We start from the raw sequence: 22,922 nt of genomic DNA, 5'->3' as shown, positions 1-22,922 counted from the left end.
ATCATATACTGTGACTGTTCTCATTAGGATGTCAGTGATGTCACTGAATGTAGCACTGTGATGTCATCAGTAGCATCATATACTGTGACTGTACTCATTAGGATGTCAGTGATGTCACTGAATGCAGCAGTGTGATGTCATCAGTAGCATCATATACTGTGACTGTTCTCATTAGGATGTCAGTGATGTCACTGAATGCAGCAGTGTGATGTCATCAGTAGCATCATATACTGTGACTGTTCTCATTAGGATGTCAGTGATGTCACTGAATGCAGCACTGTGATGTCATCAATAGCATCAGATACTGTGACTGTTCAAATTAGGATGTCTGTGATGTCACTGAATGCAGCACTGTGATGTCATCAGTAGCATCATATACTGTGACTGTTCTCATTAGGATGTCAGTGATGTCACTGAATGCAGCACTGTGATGTCATGAATAGCATCAGATACTGTGACTGTTCTAATTAGGATGTCTGTGATGTCACTGAATGCAGCACTGTGATGTCATCAATAGCATCAGATACTGTGACTGTTCTCATTAGGATGTCAGTGATGTCACTGAATGCAGCAGTGTGATGTCATCAATAGCATCATATACTGTGACTGTTCTCATTAGGATGTCAGTGATGTCACTGAATGTAGCAGTGTGATGTCATCAGTAGTATCATATACTGTGACTGTTCTCATTAGGATGTCAGTGATGTCACTGAATGTAGCACTGTGATGTCATCAGTAGCATCATATACTGTGACTGTACTCATTAGGATGTCAGTGATGTCACTGAATGCAGCAGTGTGATGTCATCAGTAGCATCATATACTGTCACTGTACTCATTAGGATGTCAGTGATGTCACTGAATGCAGCAGTGTGATGTCATCAGTAGCATCATATACTGTGACTGTTCTCATTAGGATGTCAGTGATATCACTGAATGTAGCACTGTGATGTCATCAGTAGCATCATATACTGTGACTGTTCTCATTAGGATGTCAGTGATGTCACTGAATGTAGCAGTGTGATGTCATCAGTAGCATCATATACTGTGACTGTTCTCATTAGGATGTCAGTGATATCACTGAATGCAGCAGTGTGATGTCATCAGTAGCATCATATACTGTGACTGTTCTCATTAGGATGTCAGTGATGTCACTGAATGCAGCAGTGTGATGTCATCAGTAGTATCATATACTGTGACTGTACTCATTAGGATGTCAGTGATGTCACTGAATGCAGCAGTGTGATGTCATCAGTAGCATCATATACTGTGACTGTTCTCATTAGGATGTCAGGGATGTCACTGAATGTAGCAGTGTGATGTCATCAGTAGCATCATATACTGTGACTGTTCTCATTAGGATGTCAGGGATGTCACTGAATGCAGCACTGTGATGTCATCAGTAGCATCATATACTGTGACTGTACTCATTAGGATGTCAGTGATGTCACTGAATGCAGCAGTGTGATGTCATCAGTAGCATCATATACTGTGACTGTTCTCATTAGGATGTCAGTGATGTCACTGAATGTAGCACTGTGATGTCATCAGTAGCATCATATACTGTGACTGTTCTCATTAGGATGTCAGTGATGTCACTGAATGTAGCACTGTGATGTCATCATTAGCATCATATACTGTGACTGTTCTCATTAAGATGTCAGTGATGTCACTGAATGCAGCACTGTGATGTCATCAGTAGCATCATATACTGTGACTGTACTCATTAGGATGTCAGTGATGTCACTGAATGCAGCACTGTGATGTCATCAGTAGCATCAAATACTGTGACTGTTCTCATTAAGATGTCAGTGATGTCACTGAATACAATAGTGTGATGTCATCAGTAGCATCATATACTGTGACTGTTCTCATTAGGATGTCAGTGATGTCACTGAATGCAGCAGTGTGATGTCATCAGTAGCATCAAATACTGTGACTGTTCTCATTAAGATGTCAGTGATGTCACTGAATGCAGCACTGTGATGTCATCAGTAGCATCATATACTGTGACTGTTCTCATTATGATGTCAGTGATGTCATTGAATGTAGCACTGTGATGTCATCAGTAGCATCATATACTGTGGCTGTTCTCATTAGGATGTCAGTGATGTCACTGAATGTAGCACTGTGATGTCATCAGTAGCATCATATACTGTGACTGTTCTCATTATGATGTCAGTGATGTCACTGAATGCAGCACTGTGATGTCATCAGTAGCATCATATACTGTGGCTGTTCTCATTAGGATGTCAGTGATGTCACTGAATGTAGCACTGTGATGTCATCAGTAGCATCATATACTGTGACTGTTCTCATTATGATGTCAGTGATGTCACTGAATGCAGCACTGTGATGTCATCAGTAGCATCATATACTGTGACTGTTCTCATTAAGATGTCAGTGATGTCACTGAATGCAGCAGTGTGATGTCATCAGTAGCATCATATACTGTAACTGTTCTCATTAGGATGTCAGTGATGTCACTGAATGCAGCACTGTGATGTCATCAGTAGCATCAAATACTGTGACTGTTCTCATTAGGATGTCAGTGATGTCACTGAATGTAGCACTGTGATGTCATCAGTAGCATCATATACTGTGACTGTTCTCATTAGGATGTCAGTGATGTCACTGAATGCAGCAGTGTGATGTCATCAGTAGCATCAAATACTGTGACTGTTCTCATTAGGATGTCAGTGATGTCACTGAATGCAGCAGTGTGATGTCATCAGTAGCATCATATACTGTGACTGTTCTCATTAGGATGTCAGTGATGTCACTGAATGCAGCAGTGTGATGTCATCAGTAGCATCATATACTGTGACTGTTCTCATTAGGATGTCAGTGATGTCACTGAATGTAGCACTGTGATGTCATCAGTAGCATCAAATACTGTGACTGTTCTCATTAGGATGTCAGTGATGTCACTGAATGTAGCACTGTGATGTCATCAGTAGCATCATATACTGTGACTGTTCTCATTAGGATGTCAGTGATGTCACTGAATGCAGCAGTGTGATGTCATCAGTAGCATCAAATACTGTGACTGTTCTCATTAGGATGTCAGTGATGTCACTGAATGCAGCAGTGTGATGTCATCAGTAGCATCATATACTGTGACTGTTCTCATTAGGATGTCAGTGATGTCACTGAATGTAGCACTGTGATGTCATCAGTAGCATCATATACTGTGACTGTTCTCATTAGGATGTCAGTGATGTCACTGAATGCAGCACTGTGATGTCATCAGTAGCATCATATACTGTGACTGTTCTCATTAGGATGTCAGTGATGTCACTGAATGTAGCACTGTGATGTCATCAGTAGCATCATATACTGTGACTGTTCTCATTAGGATGTCAGTGATGTCACTGAATGCAGCAGTGTTATGTCATCAGTAGCATCATATACTGTGACTGTTCTCATTAGGATGTCAGTGATGTCACTGAATGCAGCAGTGTGATGTCATCAGTAGCATCAAATACTGTGACTGTTCTCATTAGGATGTCAGTGATGTCACTGAATGTAGCACTGTGATGTCATCAGTAGCATCATATACTGTGACTTTTCTCATTAGGATGTCAGTGATGTCACTGAATGCAGCACTGTGATGTCATCAGTAGCATCATATACTGTGACTGTTCTCATTAGAATGTCAGTGATGTCACTGAATGTAGCACTGTGATGTCATCAGTAGCATCATATACTGTGACTGTTCTCATTAGGATGACAGTGATGTCACTGAATGTAGCACTGTGATGTCATCAGTAGCATCATATACTGTGACTGTTCTCATTAGGATGTCAGTGATGTCACTGAATGTAGCAGTGTGATGTCATCAGTAGCATCATATACTGTGACTGTACTCATTAGGATGTCAGTGATGTCACTGAATGCAGCAGCAGTGATGTCATCAGTAGCATCATATACTGTCCCTGTTCTCATTAGGATGTCAGTGATGTCACTGAATGCAGCACTGTGATGTCATCAGTAGCATCATATACTGTGACTGTTCTCATTAGGATGTCAGTGATGTCACTGAATGCAGCAGTGTGATGTCATCAGTAGCATCATATACTGTGACTGTTCTCATTGGGATGTCAGTGATGTCACTGAATGCAGCAGTGTGATGTCATCAGTAGCATCATATACTGAGACTGTTCTCATTAGGATGTCAGTGATGTCACTGAATGCAGCACTGTGATGTCATCAGTAGCATCATATACTGTGACTGTTCTCATTAGGATGTCAGTGATGTCACTGAATGCAGCAGTGTGATGTCATCAGTAGCATCATATACTGTCACTGTACTCATTAGGATGTCAGTGATGTCACTGAATGTAGCAGTGTGATGTCATCAGTAGCATCATATACTGTGACTGTTCTCATTAGGATGTCAGTGATGTCACTGAATGTAGCAGTGTGATGTCATCAGTAGCATCATATACTGTTACTGTTCTCATTAGGATGTCAGTGATGTCACTGAATGCAGCAGTGTGATGTCATCAGTAGCATCATATACTGTGACTGTTCTCATTAGGATGTCAGTGATGTCACTGAATGTAGCACTGTGATGTCATCAGTAGCATCATAAACTGTGACTGTTCTCATTAGGATGTCAGTGATGTCACTGAATGTAGCACTGTGATGTCATCAGTAGCATCATAAACTGTGACTGTTCTCATTAGGATGTCAGTGATGTCACTGAATGTAGCAGTTTGATGTCATCAGTAGCATCATATACTGTGACTGTTCTCATTAGGATGTCAGTGATGTCACTGAATGCAGCACTGTGATGTCATCAGTAGCATCATATACTGTGACTGTTCTCATTAGGATGTCAGTGATGTCACTGAATGCAGCAGTGTGATGTCATCAGTAGCATCATATACTGTGACTGTTCTCATTAGGATGTCAGTGATGTCACTGAATGCAGCACTGTGATGTCATCAGTAGCATCATATACTGTGACTGTTCTCATTAGGATGTCAGTGATGTCACTGAATGCAGCAGTGTGATGTCATCAGTAGCATCATATACTGTGACTGTTCTTATTAGGATGTCAGTGATGTCACTGAATGTAGCACTGTGATGTCATCAGTAGCATCATATACTGTAACTGATCTCATTAGGATGTCAGTGATGTCACTGAATGCAGCACTGTGATGTCATCAGTAGCATCATATACTGTGACTGTTCTTATTAGGATGTCAGTGATGTCACTGAATGTAGCAGTGTGATGTCATCAGTAGCATCATATACTGTGACTGTTCTCATTAGGATGTCAGTGATGTCACTGAATGCAGCACTGTGATGTCATCAGTAGCATCATATCCTGTGACTGTTCTCATTAGGATGTCAGTGATGTCACTGAATGCAGCACTGTGATGTCATCAGTAGCATCATATACTGTGACTGTTCTCATTAGGATGTCAGTGATGTCACTGAATGTAGCACTGTGATGTCATCAGTAGCATCATATACTGTGACTGTTCTCATTAGGGTGTCAGTGATGTCACTGAATGTAGCACTGTGATGTCATCAGTAGCATCATATACTGTGACTGTTCTCATTAGGATGTCAGTGATGTCACTGAATGCAGCACTGTGATGTCATCAGTAGCATCATATACTGTGACTGTTCTAATTAGGATGTCTGTGATGTCACTGAATGCAGCAGTGTGATGTCATCAGTAGCATCATATACTGTGACTGTTCTCAAGAGGATGTCAGTGATGTCACTGAATGCAGCAGTGTGATGTCATCAGTAGCATCATATACTGTGACTGTACTCATTAGAATGTCAGTGATGTCACTGAATGCAGCACTGTGATGTCATCAGTAGCATCATATACTGTGACTGTTCTCATTAGGATGTCAGTGATGTCACTGAAAGCAGTGTGATGTCATCAGTAGCATCATATACTGTGACTGTACTCATTAGGATGTCAGTGATGTCACTGAATGCAGCAGTGTGATGTCATCAGTAGCATCATATACTGTGACTGTTCTAATTAGGATGTCAGTGATGTCACTGAATGCAGCAGTGTGATGTCATCAGTAGCATCATATACTGTGACTGTACTCATTAGAATGTCAGTGATGTCACTGAATGCAGCACTGTGATGTCATCAGTAGCATCATATACTGTGACTGTTCTCATTAGGATGTCAGTGATGTCACTGAATGCAGCAGTGTGATGTCATCAGTAGCATCATATACTGTGACTGTACTCATTAGGATGTCAGTGATGTCACTGAATGCAGCAGTGTGATGTCATCAGTAGCATCATATACTGTCACTGTTCTCATTAGGATGTCAGTGATGTCACTGAATGTAGCACTGTCATGTCATCACTAGCATCATATACTGTGACTGTTCTCATTAGGATGTCAGTGATGTCACTGAATGCAGCAGTGTGATGTCATCAGTAGCATCATATACTGTGACTGTTCTCATTAGGATGTCAGTGATGTCACTGAATGCAGCACTGTGATGTCATCAGTAGCATCATATACTGTGACTGTTCTCATTAGGATGTCAGTGATGTCACTGAATGCAGCAGTGTGATGTCATCAGTAGCATCAAATACTGTGACTGTTCTCATTAGGATGTCAGTGATGTCACTGAATGTAGCACTGTCATGTCATCACTAGCATCATATACTGTGACTGTTCTCATTAGGATGTCAGTGATGTCACTGAATGTAGCACTGTGATGTCATCAGTAGCATCATAAACTGTGACTGTTCTCATTAGGATGTCAGTGATGTCACTGAATGTAGCAGTTTGATGTCATCAGTAGCATCATATACTGTGACTGTTCTCATTAGGATGTCAGTGATGTCACTGAATGCAGCACTGTGATGTCATCAGTAGCATCATATACTGTGACTGTTCTCATTAGGATGTCAGTGATGTCACTGAATGCAGCAGTGTGATGTCATCAGTAGCATCATATACTGTGACTGTTCTCATTAGGATGTCAGTGATGTCACTGAATGCAGCACTGTGATGTCATCAGTAGCATCATATACTGTGACTGTTCTCATTAGGATGTCAGTGATGTCACTGAATGCAGCAGTGTGATGTCATCAGTAGCATCATATACTGTGACTGTTCTTATTAGGATGTCAGTGATGTCACTGAATGTAGCACTGTGATGTCATCAGTAGCATCATATACTGTAACTGATCTCATTAGGATGTCAGTGATGTCACTGAATGCAGCACTGTGATGTCATCAGTAGCATCATATACTGTGACTGTTCTTATTAGGATGTCAGTGATGTCACTGAATGTAGCAGTGTGATGTCATCAGTAGCATCATATACTGTGACTGTTCTCATTAGGATGTCAGTGATGTCACTGAATGCAGCACTGTGATGTCATCAGTAGCATCATATCCTGTGACTGTTCTCATTAGGATGTCAGTGATGTCACTGAATGCAGCACTGTGATGTCATCAGTAGCATCATATACTGTGACTGTTCTCATTAGGATGTCAGTGATGTCACTGAATGTAGCACTGTGATGTCATCAGTAGCATCATATACTGTGACTGTTCTCATTAGGGTGTCAGTGATGTCACTGAATGTAGCACTGTGATGTCATCAGTAGCATCATATACTGTGACTGTTCTCATTAGGATGTCAGTGATGTCACTGAATGCAGCACTGTGATGTCATCAGTAGCATCATATACTGTGACTGTTCTAATTAGGATGTCTGTGATGTCACTGAATGCAGCAGTGTGATGTCATCAGTAGCATCATATACTGTGACTGTTCTCAAGAGGATGTCAGTGATGTCACTGAATGCAGCAGTGTGATGTCATCAGTAGCATCATATACTGTGACTGTACTCATTAGAATGTCAGTGATGTCACTGAATGCAGCACTGTGATGTCATCAGTAGCATCATATACTGTGACTGTTCTCATTAGGATGTCAGTGATGTCACTGAAAGCAGTGTGATGTCATCAGTAGCATCATATACTGTGACTGTACTCATTAGGATGTCAGTGATGTCACTGAATGCAGCAGTGTGATGTCATCAGTAGCATCATATACTGTGACTGTTCTAATTAGGATGTCAGTGATGTCACTGAATGCAGCAGTGTGATGTCATCAGTAGCATCATATACTGTGACTGTACTCATTAGAATGTCAGTGATGTCACTGAATGCAGCACTGTGATGTCATCAGTAGCATCATATACTGTGACTGTTCTCATTAGGATGTCAGTGATGTCACTGAATGCAGCAGTGTGATGTCATCAGTAGCATCATATACTGTGACTGTACTCATTAGGATGTCAGTGATGTCACTGAATGCAGCAGTGTGATGTCATCAGTAGCATCATATACTGTCACTGTTCTCATTAGGATGTCAGTGATGTCACTGAATGTAGCACTGTCATGTCATCACTAGCATCATATACTGTGACTGTTCTCATTAGGATGTCAGTGATGTCACTGAATGCAGCAGTGTGATGTCATCAGTAGCATCATATACTGTGACTGTTCTCATTAGGATGTCAGTGATGTCACTGAATGCAGCACTGTGATGTCATCAGTAGCATCATATACTGTGACTGTTCTCATTAGGATGTCAGTGATGTCACTGAATGCAGCAGTGTGATGTCATCAGTAGCATCAAATACTGTGACTGTTCTCATTAGGATGTCAGTGATGTCACTGAATGTAGCACTGTCATGTCATCACTAGCATCATATACTGTGACTGTTCTCATTAGGATGTCAGTGATGTCACTGAATGCAGCACTGTGATGTCATCAGTAGCATCATATACTGTGACTGTTCTCATTAGGATGTCAGTGATGTCACTGAATGCAGCAGTGTGATGTCATCAGTAGCATCATATACTGTGACTGTTCTAATTAGGATGTCAGTGATGTCACTGAATGCAGCAGTGTGATGTCATCAGTAGCATCATATACTGTGACTGTTCTCATTAGGATGTCAGTGATGTCACTGAATGTAGCACTGTGATGTCATCAGTAGCATCATATACTGTGACTGTTCTCATTAGGATGTCAGTGATGTCACTGAATGTAGCACTGTGATGTCATCAGTAGCATCATATACTGTGACTGTACTCATTAGGATGTCAGTGATGTCACTGAATGCAGCAGTGTGATGTCATCAGTAGCATCATATACTGTCACTGTACTCATTAGGATGTCAGTGATGTCACTGAATGTAGCACTGTGATGTCATCAGTAGCATCATATACTGTGACTGTACTCATTAGGATGTCAGTGATGTTACTGAATGTAGCACTGTGATGTCATCAGTAGCATCATATACTGTGACTGTTCTCATTAGGATGTCAGTGATGTCACTGAATGCAGCACTGTGATGTCATCAGTAGCATCAAATACTGTGACTGTTCTCATTAAGATGTCAGTGATGTCACTGAATGCAGCACTGTGATGTCATCAGTAGCATCAAATACTGTGACTGTTCTCATTAAGATGTCAGTGATGTCACTGAATACAATAGTGTGATGTCATCAGTAGCATCATATACTGTGACTGTTCTCATTAGGATGTCAGTGATGTCACTGAATGTAGCACTGTGATGTCATCAGTAGCATCATATACTGTGACTGTTCTCATTAAGATGTCAGTGATGTCACTGAATGCAGCACTGTGATGTCATCAGTAGCATCATATACTGTGACTGTTCTCATTAGGATGTCAGTGATGTCACTGAATGCAGCACTGTGATGTCACCAGTAGCATCATATACTGTGACTGTTCTCAGTAGGATGTCAGTGATGTCACTGAATGCAGCAGTGTGATGTCATCAGTAGTATCATATACTGTGACTGTACTCATTAGGATGTCAGTGATGTCACTGAATGCAACACTGTGATGTCATCAGTAGCATCATATACTGTGACTGTTCTCATTAGGATGTCAGTGATGTCACTGAATGCAGCACTGTGATGTCATCAGTAGCATCATATACTGTGACTGTTCTCATTAGGATGTCAGTGATGTCACTGAATGTAGCACTGTGATGTCATCAGTAGCATCATATACTGTGACTGTTCTCATTAGGATGTCAGTGATGTCACTGAATGTAGCAGTGTGATGTCATCAGTAGCATCATATACTGTGACTGTTCTCATTAGGATGTCAGTGATGTCACTGAATGCAGCACTGTGATGTCATCAGTAGCATCATATACTGTGACTGTTCTCATTAAGATGTCAGTGATGTCACTGAATGCAGCACTGTGATGTCATCAGTAGCATCATATACTGTGACTGTTCTCATTAAGATGTCAGTGATGTCACTGAATGCAGCACTGTGATGTCATCAGTAGCATCAAATACTGTGACTGTTCTCATTAAGATGTCAGTGATGTCACTGAATGCAGCACTGTGATGTCATCAGTAGCATCATATACTGTGACTGTTCTCATTAGGATGTCAGTGATGTCACTGAATGTAGCACTGTGATGTCATCAGTAGCATCATATACTGTGACTGTTCTCATTAGGATGTCAGTGATGTCACTGAATGTAGCACTGTGATGTCATCAGTAGCATCATATACTGTGACTGTTCTCATTAAGATGTCAGTGATGTCACTGAATGTAGCACTGTGATGTCATCAGTAGCATCTTATACTGTGACTGTTCTCATTAAGATGTCAGTGATGTCACTGAATGCAGCACTGTGATGTCATCAGTAGCATCATATACTGTGACTGTTCTCATTATGATGTCAGTGATGTCATTGAATGTAGCACTGTGATGTCATCAGTAGCATCATATACTGTGACTGTTCTCATTAGGATGTCAGTGATGTCACTGAATGTAGCACTGTGATGTCATCAGTAGCATCATATACTGTGACTGTTCTCATTAGGATGTCAGTGATGTCACTGAATGTAGCACTGTGATGTCATCAGTAGCATCATATACTGTGACTGTTCTCATTAGGATGTCAGTGATGTCACTGAATGTAGCACTGTGAGGTCATCAGTAGCATCATATACTGTGACTGTTCTCATTAGGATGTCAGTGATGTCACTGAATGTAGCAGTGTGATGTCATCAGTAGCATCATATACTGTGACTGTTCTCACTAAGATGTCAGTGATGTCACTGAATGCAGCAGTGTGATGTCATCAGTAGCATCATATACTGTGACTGTTCTCATTAGGATGTCAGTGATGTCACTGAATGTAGCAGTGTGATGTCATCAGTAGCATCATATACTGTGACTGTTCTCATTAAGATGTCAGTGATGTCACTGAATGCAGCAGTGTGATGTCATCAGTAGCATCATATACTGTGACTGTTCTCATTAGGATGTCAGTGATGTCACTGAATGCAGCACTGTGATGTCATCAGTAGCATCATATACTGTGACTGTTCTCATTAGGATGTCAGTGATATCACTGAATGCAGCAGTGTGATGTCATCAGTAGCATCATATACTGTGACTGTTCTCATTAGGATGTCAGTGATATCACTGAATGCAGCAGTGTGATGTCATCAGTAGCATCATATACTGTGACTGTTCTCATTAAGATGTCAGTGATGTCACTGAATGCAGCACTGTGATGTCATCAGTAGCATCATATACTGTGACTGTTCTCATTAGGATGTCAGTGATATCACTGAATGCAGCAGTGTGATGTCATCAGTAGCATCATATACTGTGACTGTTCTCATTGGGATGTCAGTGATGTCACTGAATGTAGCAGTGTGATGTCATCAGTAGCATCATATACTGTGACTGTTCTCATTAAGATGTCAGTGATGTCACTGAATGCAGCACTGTGATGTCATCAGTAGCATCATATACTGTGACTGTTCTCATTAGGATGTCAGTGATGTCACTGAATGCAGCACTGTGATGTCATCAGTAGCATCAAATACTGTGACCGTTCTCATTAAGATGTCAGTGATGTCACTGAATGCAGCACTGTGATGTCATCAGTAGCATCATATACTGTGACTGTTCTCATTAAGATGTCAGTGATGTCACTGAATGCAGCACTGTGATGTCATCAGTAGCATCATATACTGTGACTGTTCTCATTAGGATGTCAGTGATGTCACTGAATGCAGCACTGTGATGTCATCAGTAGCATCAAATACTGTGACTGTTCTCATTAAGATGTCAGTGATGTCACTGAATACAATAGTGTGATGTCATCAGTAGCATCATATACTGTGACTGTTCTCATTAGGATGTCAGTGATGTCACTGAATGCAGCACTGTGATGTCATCAGTAGCATCAAATACTGTGACTGTTCTCATTAAGATGTCAGTGATGTCACTGAATGCAGCACTGTGATGTCATCAGTAGCATCATATACTGTGACTGTTCTCATTAAGATGTCAGTGATGTCACTGAATGCAGCACTGTGATGTCATCAGTAGCATCATATACTGTGACTGTTCTCATTAGGATGTCAGTGATGTCACTGAATGCAGCACTGTGATGTCATCAGTAGCATCAAATACTGTGACTGTTCTCATTAAGATGTCAGTGATGTCACTGAATGCAGCACTGTGATGTCATCAGTAGCATCATATACTGTGACTGTTCTCATTAAGATGTCAGTGATGTCACTGAATGCAGCACTGTGATGTCATCAGTAGCATCATATACTGTGACTGTTCTCATTAGGATGTCAGTGATGTCACTGAATGTAGCACTGTGATGTCACCAGTAGCATCATATACTGTGACTGTTCTCATTAGGATGTCAGTGATGTCACTGAATGCAGCACTGTGATGTCATCAGTAGCATCATATACTGTGACTGTTCTCATTAGGATGTCAGTGATGTCACTGAATGTAGCACTGTGATGTCATCAGTAGCATCATATACTGTGACTGCTCTCATTAGGATGTCAGTGATGTCACTGAATGTAGCACTGTGATGTCATCAGTAGCAACATATACTGTGACTGTTCTCATTAGGATGTCAGTGATATCACTGAATGCAGCAGTGTGATGTCATCAGTAGCATCATATACTGTGACTGTTCTCATTAGGATGTCAGTGATGTCACTGAATGTAGCACTGTGATGTCATCAGTAGCATCAAATACTGTGACTGTTCTCATTAAGATGTCAGTGATGTCACTGAATGCAGCACTGTGATGTCATCAGTAGCATCATATACTGTGACTGTTCTCATTAAGATGTCAGTGATGTCACTGAATACAATAGTGTGATGTCATCAGTAGCATCATATACTGTGACTGTTCTCATTAGGATGTCAGTGATATCACTGAATGCAGCAGTGTGATGTCATCAGTAGCATCATATACTGTGACTGTTCTCATTAGGATGTCAGTGATGTCACTGAATGCAGCACTGTGATGTCATCAGTAGCATCAAATACTGTGACTGTTCTCATTAAGATGTCAGTGATGTCACTGAATGCAGCACTGTGATGTCATCAGTAGCATCATATACTGTGACTGTTCTCATTAAGATGTCAGTGATGTCACTGAATGCAGCACTGTGATGTCATCAGTAGCATCATATACTGTGACTGTTCTCATTAGGATGTCAGTGATGTCACTGAATGTAGCACTGTGATGTCATCAGTAGCATCAAATACTGTGACTGTTCTCATTAAGATGTCAGTGATGTCACTGAATGTAGCACTGTGATGTCATCAGTAGCATCATATACTGTGACTGTTCTCATTAAGATGTCAGTGATGTCACTGAATGCAGCAGTGTGATGTCATCAGTAGCATCATATACTGTGACTGTTCTCATTATGATGTCAGTGATGTCATTGAATGTAGCACTGTGATGTCATCAGTAGCATCATATACTGTGACTGTTCTCATTAGGATGTCAGTGATGTCACTGAATGTAGCACTGTGATGTCATCAGTAGCATCATATACTGTGACTGTTCTCATTAGGATGTCAGTGATGTCACTGAATGTAGCACTGTGATGTCATCAGTAGCATCATATACTGTGACTGTTCTCATTAGGATGTCAGTGATATCACTGAATGCAGCAGTGTGATGTCATCAGTAGCATCATATACTGTGACTGTTCTCATTAGGATGTCAGTGATGTCACTGAATGTAGCACTGTGATGTCATCAGTAGCATCATATACTGTGACTGTTCTCATTAGGATGTCAGTGATGTCACTGAATGCAGCACTGTGATGTCATCAGTAGCATCATTTACTATCACTGTACTCATTATGATGTCAGTGATGTCACTGAATGCAGCACTGTGATGTCATCAGTAGCATCATATACTGTGACTGTTCTCATTAGGATGTCAGTGATGTCACTGAATGTAGCAGTGTGATGTCATCAGTAGCATCATATACTGTGACTGTTCTCATTAGGATGTCAGTGATGTCACTGAATGCAGCAGTGTGATGTCATCAGTAGCATCAAATACTGTGACTGTTCTCATTAGGATGTCAGTGATGTCACTGAATGCAGCAGTGTGATGTCATCAGTAGCATCATATACTGTGACTGTTCTCATTAGGATGTCAGTGATGTCACTGAATGCAGCAGTGTGATGTCATCAGTAGCATCATATACTGTGACTGTTCTCATTAGGATGTCAGTGATGTCACTGAATGTAGCAGTGTGATGTCATCAGTAGCATCATATACTGTGACTGTTCTCATTAAGATGTCAGTGATGTCACTGAATGCAGCAGTGTGATGTCATCAGTAGCATCATATACTGTGACTGTTCTCATTAGGATGTCAGTGATGTCACTGAATGCAGCACTGTGATGTCATCAGTAGCATCATATACTGTGACTGTTCTCATTAGGATGTCAGTGATATCACTGAATGCAGCAGTGTGATGTCATCAGTAGCATCATATACTGTGACTGTTCTCATTAGGATGTCAGTGATGTCACTGAATGTAGCAGTGTGATGTCATCAGTAGCATCATATACTGTGACTGTTCTCATTAAGATGTCAGTGATGTCACTGAATGCAGCACTGTGATGTCATCAGTAGCATCATATACTGTGACTGTTCTCATTAGGATGTCAGTGATGTCACTGAATGTAGCAGTGTGATGTCATCAGTAGCATCATATACTGTGACTGTTCTCATTAAGATGTCAGTGATGTCACTGAATGCAGCACTGTGATGTCATCAGTAGCATCATATACTGTGACTGTTCTCATTAAGATGTCAGTGATGTCACTGAATGCAGCACTGTGATGTCATCAGTAGCATCATATACTGTGACTGTTCTCATTAGGATGTCAGTGATGTCACTGAATGCAGCACTGTGATGTCATCAGTAGCATCAAATACTGTGACCGTTCTCATTAAGATGTCAGTGATGTCACTGAATGCAGCACTGTGATGTCATCAGTAGCATCAAATACTGTGACCGTTCTCATTAAGATGTCAGTGATGTCACTGAATGCAGCACTGTGATGTCATCAGTAGCATCATATACTGTGACTGTTCTCATTAAGATGTCAGTGATGTCACTGAATGCAGCACTGTGATGTCATCAGTAGCATCATATACTGTGACTGTTCTCATTAGGATGTCAGTGATGTCACTGAATGCAGCACTGTGATGTCATCAGTAGCATCAAATACTGTGACTGTTCTCATTAAGATGTCAGTGATGTCACTGAATACAATAGTGTGATGTCATCAGTAGCATCATATACTGTGACTGTTCTCATTAGGATGTCAGTGATGTCACTGAATGCAGCACTGTGATGTCATCAGTAGCATCAAATACTGTGACTGTTCTCATTAAGATGTCAGTGATGTCACTGAATGCAGCACTGTGATGTCATCAGTAGCATCATATACTGTGACTGTTCTCATTAAGATGTCAGTGATGTCACTGAATGCAGCACTGTGATGTCATCAGTAGCATCATATACTGTGACTGTTCTCATTAGGATGTCAGTGATGTCACTGAATGCAGCACTGTGATGTCATCAGTAGCATCAAATACTGTGACTGTTCTCATTAAGATGTCAGTGATGTCACTGAATGCAGCACTGTGATGTCATCAGTAGCATCATATACTGTGACTGTTCTCATTAAGATGTCAGTGATGTCACTGAATGCAGCACTGTGATGTCATCAGTAGCATCATATACTGTGACTGTTCTCATTAGGATGTCAGTGATGTCACTGAATGTAGCACTGTGATGTCACCAGTAGCATCATATACTGTGACTGTTCTCATTAGGATGTCAGTGATGTCACTGAATGCAGCACTGTGATGTCATCAGTAGCATCATATACTGTGACTGTTCTCATTAGGATGTCAGTGATGTCACTGAATGTAGCACTGTGATGTCATCAGTAGCATCATATACTGTGACTGTTCTCATTAGGATGTCAGTGATGTCACTGAATGTAGCACTGTGATGTCATCAGTAGCAACATATACTGTGACTGTTCTCATTAGGATGTCAGTGATATCACTGAATGCAGCAGTGTGATGTCATCAGTAGCATCATATACTGTGACTGTTCTCATTAGGATGTCAGTGATGTCACTGAATGTAGCACTGTGATGTCATCAGTAGCATCAAATACTGTGACTGTTCTCATTAAGATGTCAGTGATGTCACTGAATGCAGCACTGTGATGTCATCAGTAGCATCATATACTGTGACTGTTCTCATTAAGATGTCAGTGATGTCACTGAATACAATAGTGTGATGTCATCAGTAGCATCATATACTGTGACTGTTCTCATTAGGATATCAGTGATATCACTGAATGCAGCAGTGTGATGTCATCAGTAGCATCATATACTGTGACTGTTCTCATTAGGATGTCAGTGATGTCACTGAATGCAGCACTGTGATGTCATCAGTAGCATCAAATACTGTGACTGTTCTCATTAAGATGTCAGTGATGTCACTGAATGCAGCACTGTGATGTCATCAGTAGCATCATATACTGTGACTGTTCTCATTAAGATGTCAGTGATGTCACTGAATGCAGCACTGTGATGTCATCAGTAGCATCATATACTGTGACTGTTCTCATTAGGATGTCAGTGATGTCACTGAATGTAGCACTGTGATGTCATCAGTAGCATCAAATACTGTGACTGTTCTCATTAAGATGTCAGTGATGTCACTGAATGTAGCACTGTGATGTCATCAGTAGCATCATATACTGTGACTGTTCTCATTAAGATGTCAGTGATGTCACTGAATGCAGCAGTGTGATGTCATCAGTAGCATCATATACTGTGACTGTTCTCATTATGATGTCAGTGATGTCATTGAATGTAGCACTGTGATGTCATCAGTAGCATCATATACTGTGACTGTTCTCATTAGGATGTCAGTGATGTCACTGAATGTAGCACTGTGATGTCATCAGTAGCATCATATACTGTGACTGTTCTCATTAGGATGTCAGTGATGTCACTGAATGTAGCACTGTGATGTCATCAGTAGCATCATATACTGTGACTGTTCTCATTAGGATGTCAGTGATATCACTGAATGCAGCAGTGTGATGTCATCAGTAGCATCATATACTGTGACTGTTCTCATTAGGATGTCAGTGATGTCACTGAATGTAGCACTGTGATGTCATCAGTAGCATCATATACTGTGACTGTTCTCATTAGGATGTCAGTGATGTCACTGAATGCAGCACTGTGATGTCATCAGTAGCATCATTTACTATCACTGTACTCATTATGATGTCAGTGATGTCACTGAATGCAGCACTGTGATGTCATCAGTAGCATCATATACTGTGACTGTTCTCATTAGGATGTCAGTGATGTCACTGAATGTAGCAGTGTGATGTCATCAGTAGCATCATATACTGTGACTGTTCTCATTAGGATGTCAGTGATGTCACTGAATGCAGCAGTGTGATGTCATCAGTAGCATCAAATACTGTGACTGTTCTCATTAGGATGTCAGTGATGTCACTGAATGCAGCAGTGTGATGTCATCAGTAGCATCATATACTGTGACTGTTCTCATTAGGATGTCAGTGATGTCACTGAATGTAGCACTGTGATGTCATCAGTAGCATCATATACTGTGACTGTTCTCATTAGGATGTCAGTGATGTCACTGAATGCAGCAGTGTGATGTCATCAGTAGCATCAAATACTGTGACTGTTCTCATTAGGATGTCAGTGATGTCACTGAATGTAGCACTGTGATGTCATCAGTAGCATCATATACTGTGACTGTTCTCATTAGGATGTCAGTGATGTCACTGAATGTAGCAGTGTGATGTCATCAGTAGCATCATATACTGTGACTGTTCTCATTAGGATGTCAGTGATGTCACTGAATGTAGCAGTGTGATGTCATCAGTAGCATCATATACTGTGACTGTTCTCATTAAGATGTCCGTGATGTCACTGAATGCAGCAGTGTGATGTCATCAGTAGCATCATATACTGTGACTGTTCTCATTAGGATGTCAGTGATGTCACTGAATGCAGCAGTGTGATGTCATCAGTAGCATCATATACTGTGACTGTTCTCATTAGGATGTCAGTGATGTCACTGAATGTAGCACTGTGATGTCATCAGTAGCATCATATACTGTGACTGTTCTCATTAGGATGTCAGTGATGTCACTGAATGTAGCACTGTGATGTCATCAGTAGCATCATATACTGTGACTGTTCTCATTAGGATGTCAGTGATGTCACTGAATGTAGCACTGTGATGTCATCAGTAGCATCATATACTGTGACTGTTCTCATTAGGATGTCAGTGATGTCACTGAATGTAGCAGTGTGATGTCATCAGTAGCATCATATACTGTGACTGTTCTCATTAGGATGTCAGTGATATCACTGAATGCAGCACTGTGATGTCATCAGTAGCATCATATACTGTGACTGTTCTCATTAGGATGTCAGTGATGTCACTGAATGCAGCACTGTGATGTCATCAGTAGCATCATATACTGTGACTGTACTCATTAGGATGTCAGTGATGTCACTGAATGCAGCACTGTGATGTCATCAATGGCATCATATACTGTGACTGTTCTCATTAGGATGTCAGTGATGTCACTGAATGTAGCAGTGTGATGTCATCAGTAGCAACATATACTGTCACTGTTCTCATTAGGATGTCAGTGATGTCACTGAATGTAGCAGTGTGATGTCATCAGTAGCATCATATACTGTGACTGTTCTCATTAGGATGTCAGTGATGTCACTGAATACAATAGTGTGATGTCATCAGTAGCATCATATACTGTGACTGTTCTCATTAGGATGTCTGTGATGTCACTGAATGCAGCAGTGTGATGTCATCAGTAGCATCATATACTGTCACTGTTCTCATTAGGATGTCTGTGATGTCACTGAATGCAGCAGTGTGATGTCATCAGTAGCATCATATACTGTGACTGTTCTCATTAGGATGTCAGTGATGTCACTGAATGCAGCAGTGTGATGTCATCAGTAGTATCATATACTGTGACTGTTCTCATTAGGATGTCTGTGATGTCACTGAATGCAGCAGTGTGATGTCATCAGTAGCATCATATACTGTGACTGTTCTCATTAAGATGTCAGTGATGTCACTGAATACAATAGTGTGATGTCATCAGTAGCATCATATACTGTGACTGTTCTCATTAGGATGTCTGTGATGTCACTGAATGCAGCAGTGTGATGTCATCAGTAGCATCATATACTGTGACTGTTCTCATTAGGATGTCAGTGATGTCACTGAATGCAGCACTGTGATGTCATCAGTAGCATCATATACTGTGACTGTTCTCATTAGGATGTCAGTGATGTCACTGAATGCAGCAGTGTGATGTCATCAGTAGCATCATATACTGTCACTGTTCTCATTAAGATGTCAGTGATGTCACTGAATGCAGCACTGTGATGTCATCAGTAGCATCATATACTGTGACTGTTCTCATTAGGATGTCAGTGATGTCACTGAATGCAGCAGTGTGATGTCATCAGTAGCATCATATACTGTGACTGTTCTCATTAGGATGTCAGTGATGTCACTGAATGCAGCACTGTGATGTCATCAGTAGCATCATATACTGTCACTGTTCTCATTAGGATGTCAGTGATGTCACTGAATGCAGCACTGTGATGTCATCAGTAGCATCATATACTGTGACTGTTCTCATTAGGATGTCAGTGATGTCACTGAATGTAGCAGTGTGATGTCATCAGTAGCATCATTTACTATCACTGTACTCATTAGGATGTCAGTGATGTCACTGAATGTAGCAGTGTGATGTCATCAGTAGCATCATATACTGTCACTGTTCTCATTAGGATGTCAGTGATGTCACTGAATGTAGCAGTGTGATGTCATCAGTGGCATCATATACTGTGACTGTTCTCATTAGGATGTCAGTGATGTCACTGAATGTAGCAGTGTGATGTCATCAGTAGCATCATATACTGTGACTGTTCTCATTAGGATGTCAGTGATGTCACTGAATGTAGCAGTGTGATGTCATCAGTGGCATCATATACTGTGACTGTTCTCATTAGGATGTCAGTGATGTCACTGAATGCAGCACTGTGATGTCATCAGTAGCATCATATACTGTGACTGTTCTCATTAGGATGTCTGTGATGTCACTGAATGCAGCACTGTGATGTCATCAGTAGCATCATATACTGTCACTGTACTCATTAGGATGTCAGTGATGTCACTGAATGCAGCACTGTGATGTCATCAGTAGCATCATATACTGTGACTGTTCTCATTAGGATGTCTGTGATGTCACTGAATGCAGCACTGTGATGTCATCAGTAGCATCATATACTGTGACTGTTCTCATTAAGATGTCAGTGATGTCACTGAATGTAGCAGTGTGATGTCATCAGTAGCATCAAATACTGTGACTGTTCTCATTAAGATGTCAGTGATGTCACTGAATGTAGCACTGTGATGTCATCAGTAGCATCATATACTGTGACTGTTCTCATTAGGATGTCAGTGATGTCACTGAATGAGGCAGTGATGACATCAGTAAGACCATTGATAGTTGTTGTTCTCATGGAGATGTCAGTGATGTCATTGTATGTACCATTATGATGCCATCAGTGATAGTCCCCACTGTGATGTCATCAGTAACATCATTTATAGTTATTGCACTTGAGAATTCAGAGAGACTTTATTCAGACGGTTGTGATGTCATCAGTGACCCTATCTGTTCTACCTGAAACCAGTGATGCTGCCCTGCGTGGCCATGTATTGGTGATGTCACTCTCGATTACTCACAGTCGTGGTGATGTCACTTGCGTGCACTCACTGTGATGATATTACTCTTACCATCCAGTTAATGATGTCATCAGACATTTCATCCATTGTCAAGGTGCTGGTTGTGATGTCCTCAGTGACATCATAAGTACAGATAGTATCCTGAGAATTACCCACAGTCTTTCCTTATGACATCAATATGGCCACCATTACTCATTTCAAGGTTAACAGCAGACGTTCCAGTAAACGACCAATGATGAGGACACCGGGGAGGCGCAGGCGCTCGTACACACATGGCATTGGACGGCTATCCGCTAACACTCTAATATTCACCACCCCAGGACGGCCCGGCCCGGCTGCACTCACTCTTTGACTTCTGTGGGGAGAGGGACTTCTGGCTCTTCTTCTTACTGGGGCAGAGGTCTCTGGCAGCAGAGTCTTTGTCCTCCGAGGCTCGCGCTCGACTCACACCTTCTAATTCTCGTTCTGCTTTCTCGTCTTGATATTTTGATTCTTCCTCCTGAACCCAATAAGAGATGGAATCGACTACAAGCTCCAGGTAGTTTCTGTCAGGAGAAGGCAGAAAAGAAAAGTGACCGGAAGACAGAAGAACCGGAAGCATCAGGAGATTCCACAGGAGAATGTACGAAGGAAGCCGCCATAGATATCACAATGGTGAAGGATATAGAAGAGGTATGAAGAACGCAGTGATGGGGGATGTATGAAGAACGCAGTGATGGGGGATGTGTGAAGAACGCAGTGATGAGGGATGTATGAAGAACGCAGTGATGGAGGATGCATGAAGAACGCAGTGATGGGGGATGTATGAAGAACGCAGTGATGGGGGATGTATGAAGAACGCAGTGATGGGGGATGTATGAAGAACGCAGTGATGGGGGATGTGTGAAGAACGCAGTGATGGGGGATGTGTGAAGAACGCAGTGATGAGGGATGTATGAAGAACGCAGTGATGGAGGATGTATGAAGAACGCAGTGATGGGGGATGTATGAAGAACGCAGTGATGGGGGATGTATGAAGAACGCAGTGATGGAGGATGTATGAAGAACGCAGTGATGGGGGATGTATGAAGAACGCAGTGATGGAGGATGTATGAAGAACACAGTGATGGGGGATGTATGAAGAACGCAGTGATGGGGGATGTATGAAGAACACAGTGATGGGGGATGTATGAAGAACGCAGTGATGGGGGATGCATGAAGAACGCAGTGATGGGGGATGTATGAAGAACGCAGTGATGGGGGATGTATGAAGAACGCAGTGATGGGGGATGTGTGAAGAACGCAGTGATGAGGGATGTATGAAGAACGCAGTGATGGAGGATGCATGAAGAACGCAGTGATGGGGGATGTATGAAGAACGCAGTGATGAGGGATGTATGAAGAACACAGTGATGGGGGATGTATGAAGAACGCAGTGATGGGGGATGTATGAAGAACACAGTGATGGGGGATGCATGAAGAACGCAGTGATGGGGGATGCATGAAGAACGCAGTGATGGGGGATGTATGAAGAACGCAGTGATGGGGGATGTATGAAGAACGCAGTGATGGAGGATGCATGAAGAACGTAGTGATGGGGGATGTATGAAGAACGCAGTGATGAGGGATGTATGAAGAACGCAGTGATGGGGGATGTATGAAGAACGCAGTGATGGGGGATGTATGA

The 22,922-nt window shown here is 41.5% G+C and overlaps 1 protein-coding gene across 1 annotated transcript in view; it reads right to left on the bottom strand.

Annotated features, from left to right (window-relative positions):
- The window catches only part of SPAG17 (sperm associated antigen 17), a 531,742-nt gene that overhangs the window by 156,326 nt on the left and 352,494 nt on the right, over positions 1–22,922 (bottom strand). The window contains exon 18 of the mRNA XM_073668734.1: positions 21,602–21,801. Within this exon, the coding sequence (XP_073524835.1) occupies positions 21,602–21,801 (200 nt within the window). The remainder of the gene's footprint in view (positions 1–21,601; positions 21,802–22,922) is intronic.

This window comes from Phyllobates terribilis, unplaced genomic scaffold, assembly GCF_046119375.1.
Source record: "Phyllobates terribilis strain yellow unplaced genomic scaffold, ASM4611937v1 Scaffold_2__4_contigs__length_985480577, whole genome shotgun sequence".
NCBI lineage: Eukaryota > Metazoa > Chordata > Amphibia > Anura > Dendrobatidae > Phyllobates > Phyllobates terribilis.
This window is presented reverse-complemented; position numbering and strand designations above follow the sequence as displayed.